The 27,190-nt window shown below is 38.5% G+C and overlaps 1 protein-coding gene across 1 annotated transcript in view; it reads left to right on the plus strand.

The window, feature by feature from the left end:
* COL28A1 (collagen type XXVIII alpha 1 chain) overlaps positions 1-27,190 on the plus strand; it is a 156,924-nt gene that overhangs the window by 55,684 nt on the left and 74,050 nt on the right. The window contains 11 exon segments of the mRNA XM_024767109.1: positions 93-160; positions 4,307-4,375; positions 7,191-7,259; positions 9,850-9,866; positions 13,861-13,915; positions 14,671-14,739; positions 17,200-17,271; positions 20,199-20,267; positions 20,890-20,958; positions 24,426-24,494; positions 24,766-24,834. Coding sequence (XP_024622877.1) covers positions 93-160; positions 4,307-4,375; positions 7,191-7,259; positions 9,850-9,866; positions 13,861-13,915; positions 14,671-14,739; positions 17,200-17,271; positions 20,199-20,267; positions 20,890-20,958; positions 24,426-24,494; positions 24,766-24,834 — 695 coding nt within the window.

The following is a 27,190-nucleotide window of genomic DNA, read 5'->3' on the forward strand; positions in this document are numbered from 1 at the left end:
AAAGATAGACTTTAATCCAGCATAATTCAAGATTAGCATAGTATGAAATAATGAGGTTAGTTGTTATACTTCTGACTTATTTTCTACACTGTGGGATATGGGACCTATGGGACCCCAAGGACCAATGGGCATCCCCGGAATTGGGAGTCAAGGGGAACAGGTAATCGACGCTTTCTCTCTTTCCCTTTTGTACAGAACATTCTGGCTTAAACCTGGTGTTCACCGAAGGCCTGTACTGCAAACTGCTATAAGAACATTTGATAGTGAAATTGCAATGGAATATATATCCAAAAGTGCATGTAGGGAAGGATAAGACGGTTTCATGAGATTTTAGTTTTTAGAACTTCTAAAGACTTAAAAAATAAATTGTATGTTTCTTGGTGTTGTGACTTTTAACATTAAAGCCTAATTTACAGGACAAGAGTTTTGGAGCATTATCTTATATTTTTAGCTTCCCTTGGGAGTGATAATTTATTTACCTGTTGGTTTGTGTGTGTTTTTTCCCTTGAAGCTTTGTGAATGCTGAAATCCCACTCTCTTCTGATGCCAGTAGATTAGTGTTTCCCACCCCCAGCCACGTAGCAATCTAAAAAACTATTAAACTTAAAACAAGGACCAGAATCAGAGGGAACCACTTTACTGAGGGAGCATTGTTCCTGAACAGAAGCAAACCACAGATAGAGTTTACAAATAGCTCTTGGCCGCTCTTGGTCAGAACGAAAGAAAGATCTGTGAGGCTGTGTCTAAATTTATGGCTGGAATGACTTCCAAATTCTTCTGATCACAACTTTTGGAAAAGCAAGGCAATTTTGTTAGATTGAAATAATATGAAGAGGGCTTCCCTGGTGGTGCAGTGGTTAAGAATCTGCCTGCCAATGCAAGGGACACGGGTTTGAGCCCTGGTCCGGGAAGATCCCGCATGCCGCGGAGCAACTGAGCCCTTGCGCCACAACTACTGAGCCTGCACTCTAGAGCCCGCGAGCCACAACTACTGAAGCCCGTGTGCCTAGAGCCCGTGCTCCACAACAAGAGAATCCACGACAATGAGAAGCCCGCGTGCTGCAACGAAGAGTAGCCCCCGCTCGCCGCAACTAGAGAAAGCCCACGCACAGCAACGAAGACCCACCACAGCAAAAGTAAATTAATTAATTAATTTTAAAAAAGAAATAATGTGAAGATAATATAACAGTACTATCCACCTACATAATCTCATTTAATCAAAGTGACCAACAAATCCAAATTTATGCTGAATGTCCTCCTGTGTAGAAAGTGGCAAAACGGTTTGATTAAAATTTATGATTATGGTTTGAATTATTCTGTTGCTTAGCAAACAAATAGTACTCCCTTCATCTAGGGTAGTGAGAGAAGGGAAGGATGAAAAAGGAGATAACTCCAAATCTCACTGTTGACATTAACTCTGAGTTTATTTCTAATCATATTCTAATTCATCAGTATTTTTATTGTTGTTAATCCAAGCAACAGCCAAGTTGGGTATTACTCCTTTTTCTATTTCCTTCCCCTTGGTAGAGGTCCTAGTATAATACATTGGGGGATTAGGGTGCAGAAGAAGCCAGGATAAATATTTAGATAATATTTAGATAATAATTAAGAGCTGGTTTGTTTGGACTACAAAGGTTTGACTATGCTGCCAGGCATTCTCAGACATTGTAGTTGTTTTGCTGGTTTCAGCAAAACCGTTTCAGCTAGTTTCTGATCTTGGAAGTGACAGCGCTGTCACATCCTGGGCCTTGTGGTGTTTCTGGTGCTGAGTTACCACTGTGAAGCTGAAAATGAGGTTCAAAGAAAGCCAAGCCTTTCCAGATGGCCTGTGAATCTTGGACCTCCCACCTGCAACTCCCTGATGCCTTTAATACTCTTTCTTGGTGGAACCTGTTGTTCTACAGCTTGAAAAGAAAACAAAAGAAAAAACAAAAAGACCTCTTTGACTTTTGTTTTCTCACCCCCTTCTCTTCTTTTCCAAGAGAAAAAACCTTTTAGGGCATATGTGACCATATGGAGCTGGCCCCTATTGGATAGGAAATTGAATGGAATGTGTCATTTGTAAACTGTCTGAACAAGAAAAGAATTTGTTTACCTTTTTAAGACAAGTGATTTAAATTCTACTTCAATTTAACCTCTATGCAGGCAGTTCCCCATTTTTCTTCTTATCCTTAATTTAACATGTTTACCCATGGAATGACTGTTATAATTAGATCTTCCCATTTCTCTTATAGACATTAATTTTCCCACTCATCTGTTTCTGGGGGAACTTCTGTTTCCAGAAACATGTTTACAGTATTTCTCAAGTGGCCTGCAGATTTTCACTAAATATTTGGAGGCTTGACTCCTTCAAATCTCTTAAAAATGAATCGAAATATAAATAACCACATATACCTGTGTACACACGTATATGCACACATATCCTTTGAATTTTGGGGGGTCTTGCATGCTACTTGTAGACTGTTGTGTAAGTCAGGAAGGATTCCTCCTTATAATGGTTCAATATAAATACTGAATCTCAGCTTCCTTAAGTTGTTTAGACTGCTTCATCTTCATTAACAAAAATGAACAAACAGTTGTATCATCTAGCTGGAGAAAATGGGATAGCATTTGTAATAAAATAATCATGTATCTGTAACCATTATTTGCACAATCATGGCCTGTGGGGTGTAAACAAAACAAAATCTTAGTTTTTTCTCTCATCATCACTTAAAATTTTTTTCAGTGGGTAAAGTTTTTTCTTTTTCTTACCACAGAAAAAAATTACCAGCTGGCTACAGACTTTCCTTATCACTTTTAGGTAATAATAAGTTATAGGATCACCTCTAAGTTTCAAATCAGTTTTAATTGTCTAATAAAAACTATCTAGTCAATGTATTAATCTTGTTTTAATCTTCATTTATCTTGTACGAGCTGCAGGGAGAATCTGTTGTCCGTGGGATGGAATGTGCTTCTTATCCTCCCAGGCTGAATCAAGAATGGGAGCATGGGAGGAGGCATGGAAGTTCTTTCTTGGCTGGTCTATTGTCAGATGGCTTTGGGTCCTCTGGTCTTGGCAAATGTTTGATGCTGACACTCCTCCTGGTGGGGCTCCTGCACTGCCCCTGCGACTGCCCCTCCTGGGACATGGATGAAGGACTCTTTCCCTCCAGCTGTTCCTCCCCATAAGCCTCTGCTTTCCTGGGGCTTTACTCTATACTGACTCTCTCTGTTGGAGTTCCATTACTCTTCTAGGTCCTCTTGGACAGGATTCAAAGCAGTTCCAGGTCAACTCCAAGCATCTAGAGTACATCTGGGCCACAGGAAAAATCTCGTGGGTCCTTTGCACTGACAAACTCTGGATGCACAGGATCCTACCCCAGCCCTCTGCTGGCTATCACAGCCCATTTTAACTTGCTCAGGCATGAGTCAGACACTGGTCCATTGTGTTCCAAAAATAAAAATCAAGGTCTCCAAGTCGTTTCATTAATGTTCCCTGTCTAGAATGTGGGAAAGAGAGAAGCAAGCCAAACCCCTTCCATTTTCTCCAAGGAAAACACTTTATGAGACTATTTTCTCGAAAGAAGACCTTATTACATCCTGTCTCTTCTCCCTTCTTATACCCACAATGTGAATGAGAGTCAAGTATTAGACCGTTCTTCAGTTTGGTGTTTGCAGGCTATCGCTTCTTAGAGCCTAGGTCAAATTTTCAATTTCACATCCTGAGAGATATTGCTTGGTACAGCTAGGATACAGGTTTGCCTGCATGTGACTGAGGTGAAATAGGTTCATAAGATGGAATTTTTGTTTCTCTTATTTAAAACTCCAAGCTGGCGTGTTGGCTCCATTCGTCAGGGAATTCAGAGTTTCAGGCTTCTTCATTCTTGTTAGTCTGACATTCCAAGGGTGCTTTCCTCATCCACATAATCCAGGATAGTAACTATGTCTTCACTTCAGCAAAGGGGAGGGGAACAAGGAAAGAGAAGGCATCTCCTTCCTTTAGCATGAACCAGAAATTGCCCAGATCACTTCATTCACATCCCATTGGCCAGCATCCAATTCACCTGGCTGCACCAGGGATTAGGAAATATGGTCTTTATTCTAGGCAGCCATGCAGGCCAGTTAAAAATTCTCTTACTATGGAAAAATGGTAGAATGCATATTATGGTTCTACTAGCAGCCTCTGCCACCCATTCAACAAGTATTAACTGAGTATAAGTAATCAATCATGGGATGTGAACTAAACTTTTACTTTAGAAGATTTGAAACTACTCTTAAATTTCTTCTTAATTTCACTCATATTATTTTTTAAATTTTCATTTTAAAGGGAATCCAAGGTCCTATTGGTCCACCTGGTCTACAAGGGCCCCCAGGACAAGGCTCACCTGGTCCCAAGGTAACTTTCTAAATGAGAGAAGAGTTTAATCTACCTATATTCTGACTGTCGTTTTCTGGTCAGTGGCCAGTGCATTTGGAAGGCAGCAGAGGAAATGAACTTAAAAATGAGAGATCTCTATTTAATGTAAAATGTACTAGCATTCCTAATGGTTTAGAAAATGTTATATGTATTCTTTATGCTCTTAGAAGCTTTTACATTCATCCCTCAGTATCTGCTGGAAGGTTGATTCCAGCACTACCACCCCTTCCCTATACCAAAAGCTGAGGATGCTCAAGTCCTTTATATAAATGGTGTAGGATTTGCATATAACCTACTCACATCCTCCTGTATTTTAAAAATCATCTCTAGATAACTGCTAATACCAAGTACAATGTAAATGCTATGTAAATATCTGCCAGCATGCAGCAAATTCAGGTCTTTCTTTTGGATATTTCTGGAATATTTTTCCTTGAATATTTTCCATCCAAGATTGGTTGAATCTTCAGCCGAGTCCAAGCTCATACCACTTGCTGCGCTACAGGCCAGTAAGTCAAGAGACACAATGCAGGGGAGAGGAAAAGCAGCAAACCAAGAAGATGGCATACTAATGTTCTAAAGAACCATCTTAATTTGGGGTAGAATTCAAGTTTCTTTTATGCTAGGGAAGGGGGAAGCAGGAGGGAGTTAAGATCAAGAAGAGAAGGACGACCACAGATATCTGGGCGCCAGCAAGGGTCCGAGGGGGGTTCTGAAAACATTTTGTTCTTGGTTAGTTGACTTCAGTTGACCTGAGCCTGTTCCTGATGTTCCTATAAATCTTGATAAGACAATCGTTATTTTTGTTCATACTTCCTTATCTCCTCATGGGAGGTAAGTTTTGAGTCAGGGACTGTTTGCACAAATCTTAACCTGAGTCCCTTTAGTGATTAACATGTCTACATGCAGGGCTGAACAGAGGCTTATGACTCAGAGGTTAAAGCAGCAGAACAGATAGGTACAATATGGAGTCAGAGATGCCAAGCTCCTATAAACAAGAGGCAGGCGGTGGAGGGGGATCTTAGTTCCTGAAGAACAACTCAGGGATATTCATCAGATTGTTATGTCTGTCCCTTATGGAGGAACTAGTACTCTGTTTTATCGCTGAACTATTGTCATTACTTTTTTTGTTTAACTCCTCTTCCTTTGTTTTTGTTTGTTTGTTTGTTTGTGTTTTGCAGTATGCTGGCCTCTCACTGCTGTGGCCTCTCCCGTCGCGGAGCACAGGCTCCGGACGCGCAGGCTCAGCGGCCATGGCTCACCGGGCCCGGCCGCTCAGCGGCACGTGGGATCTTCCTAGACCGGGGCACGAACCCGTGTCCCCCGCATCGGCAGGCGGACTCTCAACCACTGCCCCATCAGGGAAGCCCTCTTCCTTTGTTTTTGCATTCCCTCGTTTCACTAATTAGTAACTGCCTGTGCCTGCTCCTTAGAACTCAGGGAAGGCCCAGGAAATTAAAGCCTTTTTCTACAAGTGGGAAATGGAGGGGCTTTTGTACCTGGGAGGGCCTCACGGGGTCCTACTCGATTTCAATCCCCCTTTTTCTTCTATACTACTCAGTTCTAAGGGGAACAGGGCAGATAAGAAATGGAATAAAGTTTTGGATAGAGAGGTTAATCACAAACTCAACAGAGGAACTCAATTTTATGGGGACTCAGTTTCAAATCCACAGACAGAGAACCGGTGGCTACCAAGGTGGCAGACTATATTTACACCATCTTAATTTACTGCTTTTATTACTTTTACTTGTGAGACCCTGTTCTAGAAACTCAAGCAGTAATATCAGTAGAGGTTACCTGTGGGCTGGCTAGTTTTCATTCCCCACAATAGGTCCAACAGCCAAAACGTTTAGTTAAAGATATGGAGTCAGGGGCTTCCCTGGTGGCACAGTGGTTGAGAATCCGCCTGCCAATGCAGGGACACGGGTTCCAGCCCTGGCCTGGGAAGATCCCACATGCCGCAGAGCAACTAAGCCCGTGCGCCACAACTACTGAGCCTGCGCTCTAGAGCCCACGCACCGCAACTACTGAAGCCCATGCGCCTAGAGCCCGTGCTCCACAAGAGAAGTCACCGCAATGAGAAGCCCATGCACTGCAACGAAGAGTAGCTCCCACTTGCCGCAACTAGAGAAACCCTGTGTGCAGCAACAAAGAACCAATGCAGCCAAAAATAAATAAATAAATAAATTTCTAAAAATAAAAATATAAAGATATGGAGTCAGAAATAACCTGACAAATAAAAATTTTTCTATGAACTTGGAAGCAATATTACCTTCTAAATTAGAATTATTATTTATCCCTTGGGGAGAGTCATGACACTTACTTAACCAGCTGTCCTTAATGTTGCTTCAAAGAATCACTGATCATCATTAAATAAATACTCTTCTGAAAGTACCTCCCTTTCAGTAGATTCCTTCGAGAGTCCCATGTGAGAAGTAGCTCAAGAGAATACAGTTAAAGTCCTTGAGATTTCTGATTTGAGCTCAATGGTGAAAGCTCAAGTTGTTCTCTCTGGTTATGATACTGCTTTTGATCAGCAGTAACCTTGGCTTCTCATGTGTCAATTTTAGTTACTCTGGAATATAACTGCCTATCTTTTCCAAATATATATATATATTTGCCTGAAATATATTTATATTTGAATAGATACATGCACATATACACACACATACGTGAATAGAGCATATGAAACTCAGTTTTATCTTACTTTGCTGATATGTTTTGCCCTTAGGAGATCAAAGGTAGGTACATATTATTTTTACTTTGCTGCTATATTCAAATACTCTTACCTCATTAGGGAGAAGTAGGCCAGATAGGACCTACAGATCCTAGAGGACCAGTGGGACTTGGAGTGCACGGTCCAAAGGTGGGTTGTCTAAGCTGCTTGGAAGCATTTATGTAATATTATGTAAAGTTTCATTTATATCCAAATGCAATACATATCATGTATGTATCATCTGTTATTTCATCAGAGAAGAGTCTGATGCTTAACTCGTATTGTTTAAGAAAAACCAAAATCTTAGTTTATTTTAGTGATGACTGTTTATGTTTTTATTTATTTATTAGCACTAGAGGTCCTCTTTCAGCACAGACTGATTCTTTAAGAACATTATTGCCTGCCATATTATAGAAGCATAGGAGAATTTCAGTAAAGTTTACTTCCCTCCTTTTGTTTTGTAGCCGGCTCCTTCTCATCCTTCAGATCTCAGCTCAAAAGTTACTTCCTCAAAATTCATTTCCTAAATGTAAAGTATGCCCACCCCACTACTGTTACCCCAGACTGTTATTTAAAAGCACACTGTTTGTTTCCCTTGCTTTTTACCATTTACCTCAACTTGCATGTTTTTTGAATTACTTTTCATCTTACTACACCCTTTAGAAATGCACTGCCCAGTATGGCAGCCGCTAGCCACAAGTGGTTACTGAATACTTGACATGTGGCTGGTGTAAACTGAGGTGTGCTGTAAATGTACTATACACTCTGGATTACAAAGCCTGGTACAAAAAAAAAAAAATGCAAACTATATGATTAATACATTTGTATATTGATTACATACTGAAATGGCAAAATTTCAGTTGTATTAAAGTAAAATATATTATTAGAATTGTACTTATCTGTTTCTTCTAATGTTGTAAATGTGGCTGTTAATAATATAATTACATATATGGCTTGCTTTATATTCTATTGGACAGTGGTACCCCACTGGGGCAGGGATTTTGTTTCCTTTTTTTCTTCTTTGTTACTGAATCCTCAGTTTGGGGGACAAAATAGGTACTCAATAAGTGCTGTTGAATAAATAAATGAATCCTTATTTTACCCTTCACAATTTCTATAACTCATCCTGAAGGCATATAGAATCTGGCAAGCCATGCTGAGCGTTGAAATCCATCATTGTTCTGCTGTCATTGACATGATTCTTATGAGAATTGGGTATTAGAAGACTATGTAAGACACAGGTCTAAAACAAATATACATTTTACATATATATAAACATATAATTGCAAGAGACACAAAATGTACTAATATAGTGATCATAGCTGCCATTTATGGAATGATTTTGATGTGTCACACAATGTGCTAAGTGCTAAATATGCTAAGTACATATATGTGTGTACGTACATATACTTGTCTATACATGTCTATAGTATGTATATATGTATATATACATATTATGTCATCTAATGCCAATTTCAGAGAGGCCATATAGAGTAACAAGGCTACTAGGCAGTTAGACTACCTAAGTTCAAATCCCACTCTTGCACTAGATGGATATATAATCTTAAGCTTCTCTCATTTAGAAAAATGAAATACTTAAAATATACTCAGTACTATAGAGAATAACAAAGAACACCCATGTATTCCACACCCAGCTTTATCAAATATCAACATTTTGCCACATGTATTCTAGAATTTTTTTAAGAAGAAGCATTACAGATATAGCTGAAGGCCTCTGCCTGTGCTCCCCAATCCTATTGCCCTCCCTTCCCTCCCCAGATGTAACCATTATCATGAATTTGGTGTTTATCATTCTTTTGAAGTTTTTTATAATTTTCCCATATGTTTTTATGCATAAGCCGTATATTGCTTTTTTTGTATTCTTGAACTTTACATAATATATCATTCTGCAATATATTTATACTCAGCCTTAGTTATTTGTGTTTTTATATGCCTTTAATTCATTCAGTTTAATTATTTTATGATACTATATTGTATGAGAATACCTCATTTAAAATTTATGCTTTCCTCTTGATGGACATTTAAATTGCTTTCCATTTTGTGCATTTGCCAACAATGCTGCCATAAACATTCTCTGGGTTTCCTCTTTTGTAAGGATACAAGTTTCTCTCATTAGCAGGATTGGAAGATCACAGAGTATGCAAGTTTTCAATTTTGATACTGTGAAAATCCTGCCCAAAATAAACAATGGGTAAAATGTTTGGACCAGATTACCCTCCTTCCAGCAACAGGTTAAAATGCTCTTTTCTCTACATTCTTGCCAGTATGAAGCATGTAAAAATACATCTCATTGGTTCAGTTTTTATTCCTTGATAACTAACTGAATAGTTTTTGTGTGCTTAATGGACCTCGGTTTTTCTCTTTTGTAAATTCCTGTAGATACTGATTTTTTTTTTGTTTTTGATGTTGGGTGTTCCTTTCTTATTAATTAATAGTTCTTTATATATCTGGATAATAGTCCTTTGTCATTTGGGTTGCAAATCTCTGAGGCTATGGTTTGTCTTTTTCACTTAGAGTACTTTTCAGCATATACAATAGAAGTTTTAGATTTTGATGTGTTCCTATCCCTTTATGGTTTGGGCTTTTGGAATATTATTTAAAAACGTTTCTTGACTCCAAAGTCATAATATATTCTTATGTATTTTCTTCTGAAAAATTTCATGTTTTACTTTTTAAAATTTAGGTCTTTAATACACTTGGAATTTATTTTTGTGGATAGGGCAATGTAGGGAGTCTATTTTTTCCCCATATGGATAACCAAATATCCCAGCATCAGTTATTAAGTAGCCCATCTTTGCCACACTGATTTGTAATACCTCCTATGTCATATATCAAGTTTCTATATTTGTGAGGATCAGTGCCTGAGTTCTCTATTCTGCTCCATTTTTCTATTTATATCTCTCAGTGCTATTACCTCTGTCTTGATTATGATAGATTTATAATGTTTTATCATCCACAGAGAAAATACTCTCATCTTCTTCCCTGGTTATTCTTAATTCTAACATATACATTTTAGAATTGGCTTGTCAAATTTGACAAATATCCTGTTGGAGTTTTTGAAATTGCATTGAATCTTTGGATTAAATATTGAGTCTTTCAAACCACAGAGTAAACCTCTCTACCTTTTTTAGGAAAATATTTGTCATTTTATCCGTAAAGATCTTCTACTTTTTTAGTTAAAAAGGTACCTTGGAGAAATTTTTGCAATTGTGAATTGTTTTTTTTCTGTACCTTCCAATTAACTGTAACAGGTGTATAGGAAAAGTATTGTTTTGTTATTGTCTTGTTTTGTTTTGGTATATTAATTTTTGTATCCAGCCAGCTGATAAAATCTCTTATTTCTAATTGTTTGTAAAGGCTCTTGCTTTTCTACTCCCTGTATACATAAGCATACTGTCTGAAAATAAAAACAATTTTGCCTCTTCCTTTTTAGTTCTTTTTCTTATTCACTTTTTATCATTTTACACTGCTAGGGTCTCCAGTGCAACGTTTAAAGGAAGTGACTTCAGAGGACATGCTCTTAAAATTTCACTTTTAAGTGTGATATTTGCTGTAGGTTTTTTTTTTTTTTAATAAAAATTTATTTATTTATTTATGGCCGCATTGGGTCTTCGTTGCCGCGTGTGGGCTTTCTCTAGTTGCCGTGAGTGGGGGTTACTCTTCGTTGCGGTGCGTGGGCTTCTCATTGCAGTGGCTTCTCTTGCTGTGAAGCATGGGCTCTATGTTGTGATCTATACGTTTGTTTCACTACATAATGTCTTTGGCTACTTTTGAGATTTTTCTCTCTAGCACTGGTTTTGAGCCATGAGATTATAATGTGCCTTAGTTCAGTTTTCTTCATATTTCTTGTGTTTGGGTTTCATTGATCTTCTCGGACCTACGAGTTACTGATTTCATCAAATTTTGAAAATATTAGGTTAGCATATCTTGAAATATTTCCTATCCTCAGCCTTCACCCAGGAAATTCCCACTTAAGTTTAAATGCTTGGAGTTTTCTCACAGTTCACAGATGCTCTGCTCATTCTAATTCAGTCTCTTTTCTCTGTGTGTTTCATTTATTATTGCTATATCTTTCAGATTGCTTATCTTTTCTTCTGTGATGTCTAATCTGCTTTTAATTCTATCCAGTGTATTTTTATCTCATACTTTGCAATTTTCAACTCTAGCAGTTCAATTTATGTCCTTCTATATCTTTCATATCTCTGTTTAACAAGTTTTAACTTTCCTTTAGTTTCTTGAACATATGGAATGCAGTATAGTAACTGTTTTAATGTTCTTATATACGAATTCTATCACCTGTGTCATTTTCTATGTCAAGTTTTTGCAGCTTTCTTTAATCCCTGATCATTTTTGATTAGCTACCAAACATTGTGAATTTTACCTTTTTAGGTGTTAGATATTTTTGTATTCGTATAAGTATTTTTGTGCTTTGTTCTTAGATGCTTCTATACTACTTGAAAACAGTTTGAGCATTCTGGTCTTGCTGTTAAGCTTTATTAGGGGACAAAAGCAGCATTTAGTCTGGGGTTAATTTTTCCCCACTACTGAGGCATGACCCTTTTTAGAACTCTAATCTATGCCCTCAGCACTGAGAAGTTTTCTTTCTTGCCACTGGGAGCAGGCACTGTATCTCTCCTGCTGTCAGTTCTCTCTGATCCTTGAAACTGGTTGTTTTCTTGGCCTTGGGTAGTTTCTTCACTCTGTGCTGAACAGTATTCAGCTAAATACTCAAGGTGGATGCACAGCAGATCTTCATAGTTCTCACCATGGCATCCTTCCTCTCTGGTAATCTATTGTGTGAATTTTTGATACCTTGGCTTACCCAGACTCCTACCTTTGTCTCCTTAAATTAGAAAGACTTCTGATGTTTCCCTGGGTTCTCTCTCCCTGCACCATGGCCTGGGAACTTTACCCAAACAGTAAACTTGGGAAATTGTAATTTTCACCTATTTTGTTTCCCCTCTCTCAGGAATTATTAACCTTCATTACTTAGTGTCTAATGTCTTGAAAGTCTTTGTTTCATATATTTTGTCTGCTTTTTTAGTTGCATCAGATGGGAAATTAAATCTAGTCCCTACTGCTCCATTTTGACGAGAACCTTAAGTTACATCCTTTTTCTTAGGTAGACTGGTCTGTGATTTTTGTTTTCTTATCTTGTATGACTTTTTAAATCAAAGTTTTATTAGCCTCATAAAATAAATTGGGTAGACTTCCCTCTTTTTCTATTTTTCAGAACTATTTGTATAAGAGAGGGAATATCTCTTCTTCAGATGTTTAAAAATTTGGTAAGGTTTGACTATAAAACAAAGTCTGTGATCTGGGAGGGAGAGGAAGTTCCAGACTTGCAATTACTGATTCAATTTATTTAATGGTTGGTTTATTTAGTTTGTTCATTCCTTCTTATATCATTTATGTAATTTATATTTTTCTTGATTATCCATTTATTAATGTTTCTAATATATTTGAAATTGTCACAGAAATTTTCTATGATCAAAAAAAGTTACTATGGGCTTCCCTGGTGGCGCAGTGGTTGAGAGTCTGCCTGCCGATGCAGGGGACACGGGTTCATGCCCCGGTCCGGGAAGAGGCACAACAGTGAGAGGCCCGCGTACCACAAAAAAAAAAAAAAAAAGTTACTATGTATATAATTATATTCACCTTTCATTCCTAATACTGTTTTTTATGACTTTTCTTTTTTAATATTAATCATTACTGTTAGAAGTTTATTTTCTGAGTATTTTTAAGTATTACCTTTTAATTTTGTTACACTTCTTGCTTTTTGCTTGCAAGTTTATTATTTTCTGCTGTCATCTTTATTATATCTTTCTATTTATTTTTAGGTTCACTGTGCTTTTTCACTAGTTTTTATAATTTAGCTGAAATGACTTTCAATTATTTTCGATATATTTTGCTCTTAATAAATGCAGTAAGGACACTTGTATACTGTTTTAAAGTACCATGTGTTTTCTCTGAACATTTTAAAGGACTTGTTCTTAATCACAAATTAACTGGAAAGTGAGTAGAATTATTGAATATTAGACTTGGAAGCAACGTTTGGGCCCCAATGTTTTTATTTCATTTTTATATTAGTTTTTTTTTTCAGGATTGCTGTCACAAATTACCACAAACTGTGGCTTAACATAATAGAAATTTATTGTCTCACAGTTCTGGAGGCTAGAAGTAAAAAATCAAGGTGTCTGCAGGGCCATACTTCCTCCAAAACCTATAAGGAATCTTTCCTTGCCTCTCGGCCTCTGGTGGTGGCCAATCCTTGGAATTCCTTGGCCTGCAGCCATATCACTCTAATCTTGGCTTCTGTTTTCACGTGGGGTTCTCCATATGTGCCTGTCTTCACATTATGTTTTCCTCCTATAAGGACACCACTCACATTGGACTAGGATCTGCCCTAGTTACCTCATCTTAACTTGATTACATCTTAACTTGATTACAAAATAAGGTCCGTTCACAGGTGCCAAGGGTTAAGACTTTAACATATCTTTTGGGGGAGGGGGCTGGTCACAATTTAACCCATAACAAACAACATAACCCAAAACTGAGACCCAGAGAGGTTAAGGAACTTGCCCAAGGCCAAATAGTTTAATGACTATTCAGATTTCCCTGCTCATAGGCTTTTCTCAGGTATTACAAGATGTGACCAATTTCGAGTACCTCAAAGGGGAGTTCCATGATAAATACGAACTTCTGGGAAATAAAAATCTTTGCTCATCCACGGGCTCCCAGGGCAGCCAGGAGTACCGGGAGCAAAAGGAACTACAGGGAAGAAGGTAACACTGCTTTTCATATTATTGGTGTAAAACTATTGAACCACACTGTATCTTGGTCCTGCAGAAGCTCAAATTAAACCATTTAAGACAAACTTAGTCTTTTCAAGAAAAAAAAAATCCCACAACTCTTAATTTCCTTTTTCTCTTAGTTCAGATAAAAGAGCGCCAATTCAAAGCCTGAGTAGTAGCTCACACCCTCTGTCTTCTCTCTGATATTTTGGCCATGGTATCCTCCAGTGACCTAGTCCCTTTGGGATTCCTAGAAAGCACTTTTATTTAAACTTACAGAAAAACACTTTTTTTTTTCCCCCTCCAAAAGGAGTCTGTAAATGCATTCAGGAAGTAAGGCTACTATAAAGATTTCCTGAAGTACTTTGAGTTGACATTTGAAATACTCATTTTTCAATATAAGTAGTGGAAAACAGCAGATGGAAAGGCTGAAGGTCTTTCTTGTTTTTTAAAAAAACAAACCACCAAATTTGAATGAAGAGCCAAAAGAAAGTGAGCTTATTGCTTTGGCAATTGGCTGGGAAATTGGACTTTTTCATGGTATTTCAGCTGCTCTGAGCTAACCTGGAGTTTGATATGAATTTATTCAAGTTGGTAAACTTCCAACTTAATTTTGAGACTACAGTGAAGGTCTGGTCTGTACTGGAGGATTTCAGCAGAGACTACTGGCTGTAAGAAGAGACAAGGTGGGTGTATACATACTGTCTAGGGAGGGTCAGCTAAGACATCAGTGCCATTTCCTCTAGGGAGAAGCGGGGCTTCCAGAAGCAAGAGACCCTGAAGGACCACCTGGAAAAGGACAACCTGGCCTCAAGGTATGGAATTGACAGTGGTAGGGGGAGGGAAGCAGACTGCCTGAGTTCTGGTCCTTATACTAAGGAGCCATCTTAGGAGAAATTTGATGTTATTCTTGCTATGTCAAAGGTGTTTACTTCTGGCTTAAAATTATGGATACCAGCTTTTGAACTTTTGTAATACAGCAAGTATGTATTATTCATTTTCATTTTCCTACCATCTGTCATTAAGTCCCAGCTTAGAGGAAGAGTTCAACACATTTTCTTACTAAACAGCCAAATTGACATTCAAAAAACACATAGTAAGGGAAAAGAAGACTTGAGATACATCAGTGAGACGTCAAAGTCCATAAATTTTTTTCAAATATGTATATAATCTCACAGAGTAATAAGAAATATAACCTTATTAAGTGGTACTTTCACAACATGGAATATATTTATTTTATACATTGTAGAAGTGCTAGTTGAATAACATCTTTATATGTCAAGATGAAAATATCCAAATTCATCAATAAGACCATTAGTGACATTATCTATAGCCTCTAAGGTGTCAGATGTTCCTGCATTTCTTATGTGCGGTCATCAATGACCATATAAAGATTCTGAAGAATTATATATGAGTAAAGTAAAAATAAAATCCATATACTTATTAGTGTTCTGTTTATAATTCTATTAAAATAGTAATTGATAGCTTAGATGTCTACGCCTTGAGAAAATATTGGCTAAAATTGAGCTGTTAACCTTAAATGTGAAAAACTGAAATATATTTGTAGAATTTCAAACATTTTAAATAATTGATTAACCAGACTCTGAGATCTATTTTTGGTGGGGTGGGAAGCAGGGAGTAAAAATATGAACAGAGAATCCCTTTTCAACATGATGCAAAAAATACTTTTAGAAATGATTGCCTATTAACATTCATGAGAACTAACATTTTCTTGAATATACTTTTGGAAAACAGACCCTTGGAGTTATAACTGAAGCCGTGGGAATGAATGATAGCTCTGAGAAAGAGAGCTAAAGTTTGAATCCCACATTTTACAGTAGCTGGAGCAAGAATATTCACAACAGCATGAAGATAGGCAGAATGCACAGCAGTACCATGTTAGAGAAACCAAGGAGAAAGGCTTTCAAGAGGAAAGCAATGGGTGGTGTCAAATAGACCAGCAGAGCAAGGAGAATATGCACTGCCTGGATTTGTGGCTTTAAGGTGATTCGGGGCTTACGGAAGGCTAATGGAGAAGAGTGGTAGGAATATGTTACATATCCAAGGTATGTTATGGTTCAGTGTTGGCACTTTTAATAATAGTTGGATTCTTACTGTTGGCTTCTGGGATGATTTAGGTCAATAGTTCAATTTGGTAGTTAATGGGAGAAAATAAATAGTTGTGGGTAGATTTCATTTCTGTTGGCATTAATAATGATACAATAAGTTATATTCAATATTTGGACATTCAACAGGTATTTTTTAAATTTCCTGTGTCACTACTCTCGATTAGTATGCATATTAGGGAGTTCTTTGCATGTCCGTGGATTCTACAGGTCACCTTTTCTTCTTAGTGAAGTGTCTGCATTGCCGATGAGCTTGGTATAGTCCAGTGGTTCTCAAGGTGCAGTCCCTGGAACAGCAGCACCTGATGCTGCTGTCAGAAATGTAAATTATTGGACCCCAATCCAGACCTATTAAATCATAAACTCTGGATGTGGGCCCAGCAATCTCCAGGTGATTCTGATGCATGCTTAGGTTTGAAAACTGGAAAACTGTGGTAGAGTCATTTATGTCGTATATATTGAATGGCCTTGGCTACAAACCCCGAGGAGTTCTTTCACCGAGCTAGGCACAAACTTAGGTATGGTGCCTTGCAGTTGAACCCTAGTGTAAGGATAGTTCTGGAATTCTCTGAGGCTTCTGGCTGAAGGTAATACAATTCTTTGGGGGTAGCATTTGTGTACACAACCCTGCTGGGGAACACTAGGCAATTTCTAGCTCTGCACCAGGTTAATGCTCACTCATCTTTCTACCAGTTGAGTTATTGGCCTCCTTTGGGAGAAAGAACTAGACTCTCCACTGAGGAAGAAACAAGGCTGGATTTTTTAAATGTCTTATTTTATGTTTTAAAACTGAAATAGCACAGAAGCTGAAAAACGGCATGACAAATCATTTCTTTTCTGAAACTGACTGTCTGAAAATCATCTGTTAATAGACCAAGGGGGCAAAAAAACTGTAAAGTCAAATCGAAGGCCCCAAAGGAAGATACTGAACATAGAGTTTAGAAAATACTAAATCATACTGAATAAATGAAGACTGAACAATTCTGAAGTCATCCAATCTGCTCAGGAACATTGACAAACCCTGTGCAGCTGAGCTGGGCTTGGGGAACATCACTTTAAAGTAGGTATTCATTGAGAATCTGGCCATGATATAACATTAAGGAGGGTCTGTTCACAGAACAACTATATTTTTATTATAATTTGTGTCAGGGTGATGGAGGAAAGAAAGGGAGCAAAGGAAATCAAGGACAGAGGGGATTTCCAGGGCCCGAAGGACCGAAGGTATGTTTCTTATATTCTCATTTATGCTTTGGGGAGATTGTAATTGTGCCTGGTTTTAATGGAATATTAGATTTCCACTGTTTTCCTCTCAACAAATACAAAACAAAAGCCCCCGAATGAAAAAGGCTTTAGAAACCACACTATTTCAGACCATAATAGAATGGAATAAAGAGAGTGCATAAAACATGTGATCTTCATTGAAATATTTATTCTGCTAGGAGAGAATCTGTGTGTCAGTCCTCTCTAGTAACAGCAAAATATTCAGTAGTTGGGATAAAGTTAGGACCATAGAAGGTATCAATTCTCTATCATCTTGTTTTGTGGAATAAGAACAAAAAAGTCCCAGACTGAGGGCTTCCCTGGTGGCGCAGTGGTTGAGAGTCCACCTGCCGATGCAGGGGACACGGCTTCGTGCCCCGGTCCGGGAAGATCCCACATGGTGCGTAGCAGCTGGGCCCGTGAGCCATGGCCGCTGGGCCTGCACGTCAGGAGCCTGTGCTCCATAGCGGGAGAGGCCACAGCAGTGAGAGGCCCATGTACCGCAAAACAAACAAACAAACAAAAGAAGTCCCAGACTGAGCGGCAATGCAGTAAAGGATGAAGAGCAGTGCTTCAGAAGGCAGGAGAGTGGGGTTCTCGTCCTGCCCCAGCCCAGAACTTTTGGGGGCCAGTCAACTTCAATCGTAGAAGGAAAAGAGTAATAGTGTCTATTTCACAGGGTTGTTGTGAAGACCTAAAAGAGTGAATAAAGAACTCAGCATGGTTCCTGGCACATTGTAAGTGTTCAATACATGGAGTTATTCAGACAGGAAAAAATCAATATGTGAAATGGAAAGTAGGGCCTATATGTCCTGATAATCTGCCCGAGACAGGGTGCTGAGGAAGAAGTAAGGACATTGTGAAGCAAGAAATTAGATACGTGTCCTGACTAAGCAGGAGAGAATATTGAGGTCATCTGGATGTGTTCAGGGCTCTAGGAAGATGCTAATTGTAAGAAAGAAACAGGGAGTCTGTTCAAGGACCAGACTATTAAAGAACAACTTAAAAAAAAAAAAAGGGTACCAGCAAGATACGAGCAGGTATAAAAAAAAAGGCATCCCCTATAGACCAGTAATTCTTGAACTTCCGTGTCATCAGTATTGCCTGGGAGCTTGTTACAAACCCCTATTTCTTGGTGCCATGCCTAGAGATCTGGATTTAGTACGTGGGTGGGTCCCAAGAATCTGCATTTCCTAAATAAGTGTCTTCTGCCACAGGCAGTTCAAGGAGCACATGATGAGAAAAGCCATTATATAGGAAATGTGTTGGATTAGTATCAACAACAGTGATTACTCTATGTCTTAGTTATGCTGACTCAACGTGAATATTTTTCTGTATTTTGAAAGAAAGTTTTTTCTGATAAAGAATTGCCATATTTCAAAACATACACCTAAATAAGGGTCTTTAAAAGAATTGCATACTTTCTATGTATACAGTTTTGTATTTAAAAGTAATTGGCTTCTCTTAAAAAAAGAATAGATTAAATCTAGAAGCATAATTTTGCTTCATCTGGTTTTAGTGAATATTTTAACAGGTTAATGTTTTATCCCTTTGCCATGGGATTGAATAGGGTGGTTATCTGTTGCCAGAACCCTGGCCATGTCCTGTGCCATTGCCATACAGGTTTGGAATTAAGGACTGGCACATACAGGCCTCGGCATCACTTGGCCCCAGCAGCCAGTGTGCTCAGCCTGTTGGTCGTATAATGGAATCAGCACAGTGGGAGGCCTCAGCTGTGAAGATGGAGGTGGCTCAGGGCAGGAGTCATCACCAGTGAGTCTGATTGATAGAGTCCCTCCTGGAGGAAGGAGGAGGACCAAATAGTCAATTCTGTAAGGCAGGAGGAGGCCAATTTTTGGTAAAGGTACAGTGAGCAAATATTTTTGGCTTTTTGGGCCAAGAAGCAAAATTGAGGATATTATGTGAGCACCTATTTAACAATCACTCAAAAATGTGAAAACCATTTTTAAATGATCGTTATATAGGTGCTGTACAGTAGAAATTAACGCAACATTATAAATCAAACATACTTCAATAAAATAAGTTAAAAAACGAAAGACAATTGCTTTGCACAGTGTTTTAAAGTGCAGTAGTGGTACTTAGAATCACCAGAGGTGCCTCATAAAGATTCATATTCCTGGGCCCAGCCCCTAGACCTATTGAAATAAAATCTCCAGGGCTGAAATCCTGGACCCTATATTTTACCAGATTTCTCTAATGATTTCTCTGTTCCCTAAAATTTGAAAATCACTGATCTAGAACCAGGTAGGACAGAGACATTGCTTGTTGTTCCAGACTGAGTCTTTATTGAGACTCATACTGAGACAAAAACAAAAAGAGAGAAATGTTTTAATTTTCCTGTTCAAAATTTCATTTTTTTAAACCATAAACTCTCTACTTTTAATAAGGGACGTGAGATACCACACAATGGAAGACTGATATACTGTGGACCATAAAATAAAGTAACAAAGGAAAAAGTTATAAACTAGAAGGAACATTATTTACCTACCAAGTGTACTCAAAAACTTACACTAAAGGTATTTGTTATAATGGAACAAATATTTCCCTCCGAGCTTCCTGGCATACAAATACAAAAGTGAATCACCACGAATTACATGATTTTTATTAGCTAATAAAAGGATGCACAAGAGAGAGAAATTTCCTATTACTCAAGAATTAACTGAATGCATTTATTAAAGGGAGTGAAATTTTAACCATCAATAACTTTAGTAGTGGTTTAACAAAGATGTTCAAATATTTTCACATCGGTCTGTGAAATAGGTCACAATACTTTAAAATGCTAGAAATACATTTTTATATTTTTTAATATAATTCCTGTATATGGTTTCCTTGTTTGACATGTAATGAGTAGTTTGCTCTTTTTTTAGGGTGATCCAGGGAGTATGAGCCCTTTTGGGATGCCTGGAACATCAATTCCTGGACCACCCGGGCCAAAGGTATGCATTCTCGGGAATAGCTTTTTTCTTTTACTTGGGTCTTTGGCAGTTGGAGTGGGGAAAAGATTCATGAAACAAGTGAACTAGAATTTCAGTTTTGGAAGAAACCAAAGATATCATATAGCTCAACCCTGATATTTCACAATTAAGCAGATGAAAGGCCAGCAGCAAATTTAAGATTAGAAACCAGATTTCTTGCTTCTGGTCTTGAACTTGTCACTTTACCTTGAACTACCTCCCTTAAATACCTAGACCCTAAAGCATGTAAGAATTTATTGCATTTGTTCAGAATAATCTGCTAATCAGAAAGTCTGGCAGAAAAGAAATCCACTCGGATGTAAGAGCATTCCTGGACGTTTTCACAGTCTAAATATTTGAGTCTAGAGAGCCACCTATTATTTCAGTGGCCTTTCTCTGAACAGTTTAGTAGTCTTTACTGACAGTTTTTATTTGCTTAAGATTTGAAACTCCCCTCAAATACATTAGAAGATGTACTCTCTCAGGATCTGATTCTAATAGATTAAGCCCTTTATAATTGGCCAATGGCTTTTTTGCTCTGTGCCATTATGGTTTCTCATAAAATCTAAAGCCTGAAACTGTGAACATTATTTGAAAGGTACAGGGAGACAGAGGAGGACCTGAGTTTCCTGGATTTAAAGGAGAACCTGGAATTGCTATTCGAGCACCAAAGGTATCCTTTATTCACGTTCTTTCGTTTTGTTTTGTTTTTTTCCTGTATGTGAGAGAAGTGACAGTAGATTTAACGCATCATAAGTGGATGATTGTGATTGCTCTACTTGAAGTCTCTACGTTGATGAACTGAAATGTAAGAATACACTATTCCCTTTTTAAAAAATCAAGCTAGCAGATCATTTATTTTTCATAAATGTGGGGGAGGATAGCTCCTCTGGTAAAATGTTTGCTGACTAAACAGTTGATTGAAAATGCTTTTTGTAATATCTTTGATATGAGATTATATGGCCTCTAGCCTCCTTCATTTACTATTAATGGCCAATGTATCTCTTCTATAAAACATTGTCCAAAAAGTTTGTGTTTGGAAACTTTACTGAATCAGATTTCCCTGCTTTGTTGTCCATCTTTCAGAGTTATTTCAAATGAAAATGCAAATAATTATAGGAGAAGACAGCTTTTAGTAATCAACACTTTTTTTCCATGGCAACAAAGTACCATTTCCCTCCTCACATAAAACCCAGCATCAAGCAAAATTCTACATTCCAAATGTCAACAAGCACATCCCTGTTTATGAGAACAGGCTTTAGGGCTCCATAATCAGCTCTTATTAAATTAGTAGCATGTTGTTATGTAGCTTTGAAGCTGGCTTTAGTTTATCAGATTGTCTCTTCTAGATGAAAGGGTTCAAGTACTAACGTCAGTGATTTTCAAACTTCAAAAAAGAAAACTTAGAACCATCTTTGAAATATAATGCAAAACCTATTATATACTGACATAAGTTGGAGTGGTTCTTTTTGAAGGCTGAGGTAAGATCCTGACCTCTGCTGTTCTTAATCACTTTAAGAGTCCTCCTTCCTAGAGTGATAATCTTCTGGCTTATTTGAGACAGAAGAGGTTTCCAGGATGTGGCATTTTCAAGCTAAAACAGAGAATGTCCTGGGCAAACCAGAACAAGATGGTCATCCTACTGCCCAGACTCTGAGGCACAAAGGAACCCAAGATATGTAAAAATTCTATGGAAAACCAAGTTATGTATGACTCAAGGAAAAAAATCCAAATTTCCTAATGCTAAAACTACAGATATGACCTCAATCAAGAACATTTGGGTGACATTTTTCATATTGTTTGACAACTTCCTGAATCTGTGTATTCCTAGGTCCGTCATTTAAAGTTACTTCTCTCTACTTATACTATTCTTTACGATAGAAAAAATCTAATTAAATGTGCAGCCGGGGTTTAAAAGCTCCACCTGTTTTCTACTGATCATTATTAGGCATCGTTGGTGATAGTATTTAAAGTTATTTGCCTCTTCAATCAATTTTCTAATCCCTTGGCCTCTAATGATACTCTTTCTGCCATTCTTCCCTAATGCATCGGTTTTTAAGCTCTTGGAGGGTTAAATGTCTGATAAAAGTTTTGGCACGTTAAATTCAGTTTTGTCTATCACTTCAGGGACCTCCCAGGTTGTTTTGAAAGCCCATTTCAAAACACCTGATTACGATTTCTACCCTAATTTCTGTTGAATGAGAGAGACACTTGTGAATCACTCTGCAAGACATTTTCTTGAATCCAATGCAGAAAGACCAAGTGGCACAATTCCATCCATAGAAATACTGTGAGGCATCCAAAATAAAGATCTAAGCAGAACACTGCCCTTTCCCCACCCCCATTAGCATCAGAAGTAACAAGCTAACTGAAATTTTTGTAGGAGAGAGGACAAAGATCCCCAGGAAAAAAAATGTTCAAAAACTATGAATGTTTCAATGGCTTTCCCCCCACTCTGGGTGCCAGAGGATAAACAGTAACAGCTGCTGATAATGTGTTATAGGCTTGGAACTTAGAAATGAAAACTGAAAGTGAATTTTGTTACCAATTTTTTTCCTTTCAACTTAACCAGGGAGCACTCACTGCTTTGTTTCCTTGCTGGCCTGCTCCTTATGTAAGCATGCAGAGAAATGGGCATCTTATTTTAGGACCTGTCCCATAGAAAATGTTTAGCATTTTAACCTTAAACATAATTGGAATAGGATAATAAGTTGCTTCTGAGAAGCGACCAGTTCCTTAGGTGGGGAATACACCAAAATTCACCTCTCCAGAACAATTTGTTTTTTCTCTGTCATACAACTTTAAGAGATCACCTTGGGTTTTTGTTGATGATAAATAGTACCTTAAGTGTTTATAAGTGGCCACATGTTTTCTGAACATCATTCTTAAGAACGTTAACCACATAAAGCCAGTCTCTTTGTTTTAATAGGAAATAACAGCTATTGCATTCATGATTTTCAAACTCAATTTAACTTTCTTATTGCTTAAATGGACTGAAGAATTTTTTTCCCTATCATTCATTCATAGGAGTAGAATCAGGGGCAGTTTTGGGGAGTCAGATTTTGGGCAACACTCTGGCTTGGAATAATGGCAGTTTGATTTCAGTGTTTGCTTGCACATAAAACAAATATTAAGAATCCTGATACTTCTTCCAATCTTGGAAAACAAAGGTCTATTAGTAGAGTTTCCTCCTAATGTGGAAAAACATAAATATTTAAAAACATGAACAGCTCTTTATCAAAATAATTGACGAGAGTTTTAAGAGTTATTGTAAGAGTTGTAAGAGTTATCACAGCAACAGAACGGAATGTGGTATAAATAGAAATGTTTTAAATATAAGTGTAGTAGACTTACAATTAATAACTCTTCTCTGGTAAGAGTCTTCCTCTTTTTCTCTTTTTCTCCATTTTAACTTAGCCAGAAATTTCTCCGAGTTCTATTTGTACAGAGAACTCTAATGTTCAAAAGGCAACAATTCTCCTTCCCTATCCTCTATATAGGAGGTCAGTAGTTGCTACTAAAAGTTTTAGATGCCCAAGGTCATCACGGTAAAGCAGTATTTATAACTTTGTCCTAGGTCTCAGGATATGAACCGCAAACTCTATGTCCTATTCTTTTATAAAGTGTTTTTTTAAAAATTAATCTGTTTTTAATTTTTATTTGAGCTTATTTATTCCTCACCTAACTTGGGCGCCATTGAGGAAGATAACAGATGTAACATAATAATAGGTAACCTACAGTATCTTATTTTATACTTAAACTTTTACTACATATTCCCCTCTATTCTTCTCACATGATGCTTACTAAATTTTCTCATTTTATACTTCCTGATTTATGATGCATTAAAAATTGGTAATTTTTAAAATTAAAATGTCAGCAACTAGCCCTTTTCTAATGCCCATGAAGTGTGTTTCCTATAGAGGACCTTGTAATGGTTCATATATATTTCCTACACTCATTCCATGGGTAAGACTTATGAGGAGATAAGGAGTTGCCATATTTCCTTCTAAAATTTTTCAAACCGTTCCTTTGCACTTATCAAATCCACCTCTGGCATGTTGAGTTGGTTTTGTGCTTGAGTTTTGCCAGGTGTCTCATAGTTTAGTCTTATGATATCTCCTGGTGTTGGAATTTACCCAGGGTGCCCAAGGCCCTCGGGGACCAGTGGGCGCTCCAGGACTCAAAGGTGACAGCTATCCTGGTGTGGCTGTAAGTGTGGACATTGCTTTTATTTCCTTCCTTCCTCTCTCCCTCTTTTCCACCTTTCCTCCTTCCTCCCTTCCCTTTCCTTCCCTTCCTTTCATCCCTCCCCCTCTCCTTTCCCCCCATCTCTCTCTCCCTTCCTCCCTTTTCTTCTCTTTTTTCTTTCTCCCTCCTTCCTTTCCTTTCCTTTCATCCCTTCCTTCCTTCCTTCCTGAACACTGCACACAACAAGGTTGCTCCAAGGTTGTTCCCTCTCTCCCTTATTATGTCATCCCAGGGTCCTCGAGGATTACCAGGACCCCCTGGACCAAGGGTTTTACACAGAGTGGGAGACACTGAAGCAAAGGTAAGACTTTAAAGTAGGTAACAGTAGCTTTTAAAAATGTACCTTTAGGGGCTTCCCTGGTGGCGCAGGAGTTGAGAGTCCGCCTGCCACTGCAGGGGACATGGGTTCGTGCCCCGGTCTGGGAGGATCCCACATGCCGCGGAGCGGCTGGGCCTGTGAGCCATGGCCGCTGAGCCTGCGCGTCCGGAGCCTGTGCTCCGCAACGGGAGAGGCCACAGCAGTGAGAGGCCTGCGTACCACAAAAAAAAAAAAAAAAAAAAAAAAAAAAAAAAAGTACCTTTAGTTTGGTAAAGGTGAAAATCTTTATCAGACATGATAGAAGAGGAGAAGCATCTACAGAATTGATCATGTTATTTTTCCTCAACTATGGACTTCCTGGACCTTGTACTCACTTGAACATGTAGATTAACTTTATGGTTTTTGGTAGCAACCCTCACATTCCTTTGCTGCCTTGTCTTCCTGTACCAAGAACAGACTTTGGTTCAGATCCCTCCCCTCTCTGGCCATGCCCCTGCCTAAAGTGCTCTCATTCAATACCATGGCTTTAACCACTATCTGTACACTGATGGCCTCCAAGTTTCTATCTTCCCTCCCCTAAGCCCTGCTTTCACACGTCTAGTTTCTTACCATACATCTCCTCTTAGATTTCTCACAGACAACTCTAACCTAACATCCAAAATAAAGCCTTTGATTTTCACTCCATAAGCCTGGAAATGGTGCTACCAAGCACCCTTTGCTCATGCCATGATACCTGAGTCATTCTTGGTCCTTCCTTTCCCTCTCTTCCCTCCCCGTGTAGGCCTATGGTAAATCCCGTCAGTTCTACCTTCAAAATATATCTTGCTTCTGGCTGCTTTTCTCCTGCTGCTTCCATCAGGCAGCCCACCATTATCTCTCACCTGGGCTATTCAAACCTCTTCACTGGTCTTCCCTCTTCCACCTCTGCCCTTCTATTACCTAGCAGGCAAATTGATCTTTTAAAACCATAAATCAGATCACATCCCTTTCCTTCTCAAAAGAAACCTCTCTAATGGCTTCTCTTTGTACAGAGAACAAACTCCAAGCACTTTCCATGGCCTCCAGGGCCCTTCACAACTTGGCTGCCGCTCCCGCCCCTTGCTCCCTTGCTGCCCACCTCTAGCCACACTGGCCTGCCCTCCTTCAGCTCATTCCTGCTTCCAGACCTCGGCTTTGTCAGGAGAGCTCCTTCTTCAGGTCTCAAATCTTGCCTCCCTGTCCGCCATACAAAAGGCAATCCTGTCTCCCCACCCCCAACACTGTCACGTCCCCCCGTGTGTTTCTTCCATAGCACGCAGCATTTCTGAAATCATCTTGCTTATCTACTGCCCTGCATACTTCACAAGAGTATAAATTTTCCTGCAGGCAGGCTCTTTGTCGTACTGAATTCTTGGTACCAGAACTAGATGTGCTACCCAGTAGGAACTCTATAACATGTTGAATGAATGGAAAATGAATAATCAGTGTTACCCTACAGAGTGAAATTCTCCTTAGGAATATACCTACTCACTTCGTTTTTCAAATGCTTCCAGGTCATTAGAGAAAGAGGTTGTAAGTGCCTGATGTCAACTTTTCGTCTTGAGTTTTTGGCCTCTGCCCCAGCACTTGGGAGTGTTGACACCTTGATACTGCTTCTGTACAGTGTGGCAAGTACCCTTTTGGCCTCTCCCAGGTAGAATGAAAGACTAGAGACCCATCGCACTCAATTCATCTCTAAAGGAGATCTTGATTCCTGCCCATCTCTGCGTGTTAGGGTAATCAGGAAGGTCAGGGAGACGTGTCTAAAAGTGCTGAGTAGGCTGTGCTGAGGACAGACACCCTATAGGAGCTTTTGTCAAGGTTCTGGCTTGTCTGACTCAGGACAGAATCTGATCCTCATTTGAATTTGGGGATTGAAATATTCTTTTATCTTTAAGGCAAAGTGTCTGTCAAAATGTTAAAATTTAAAAATAGAAAGAGGAACTTCAATATGTAAACCGCATTACTTTCTGCTGAGCAAAACACTGGTAAAAACTTTTGTTTTTACACTAAACATTCCTTTAGTTGTGGAACTAGAAGCTTATTCCTGTTCAAAAGAAGGCCTGTGTTAAATATACTGGAATGCATTTGTATTACAATGGAAGCATGTAACCATTTACATTTCCACGGAGTAGATTATTATAAATATTTCATATAAGTATACATTGTATTATATTAAATTATACCATTGCATTACTGCTTTACATTTAGCAGTAATAATAAAGACGGGCACTTAAGCACAGAGATGAGCACTTAAAAATTTGACTCTTGGGCTTCCCTGGTGGCGCAGTGGTTGAGAGTCCGCCTGCCGATGAAGGGG

This window comes from Neophocaena asiaeorientalis, unplaced genomic scaffold (assembly GCF_003031525.2).
Source record: "Neophocaena asiaeorientalis asiaeorientalis breed wild unplaced genomic scaffold, Neophocaena_asiaeorientalis_V1.1 scaffold70, whole genome shotgun sequence".
NCBI lineage: Eukaryota > Metazoa > Chordata > Mammalia > Artiodactyla > Phocoenidae > Neophocaena > Neophocaena asiaeorientalis.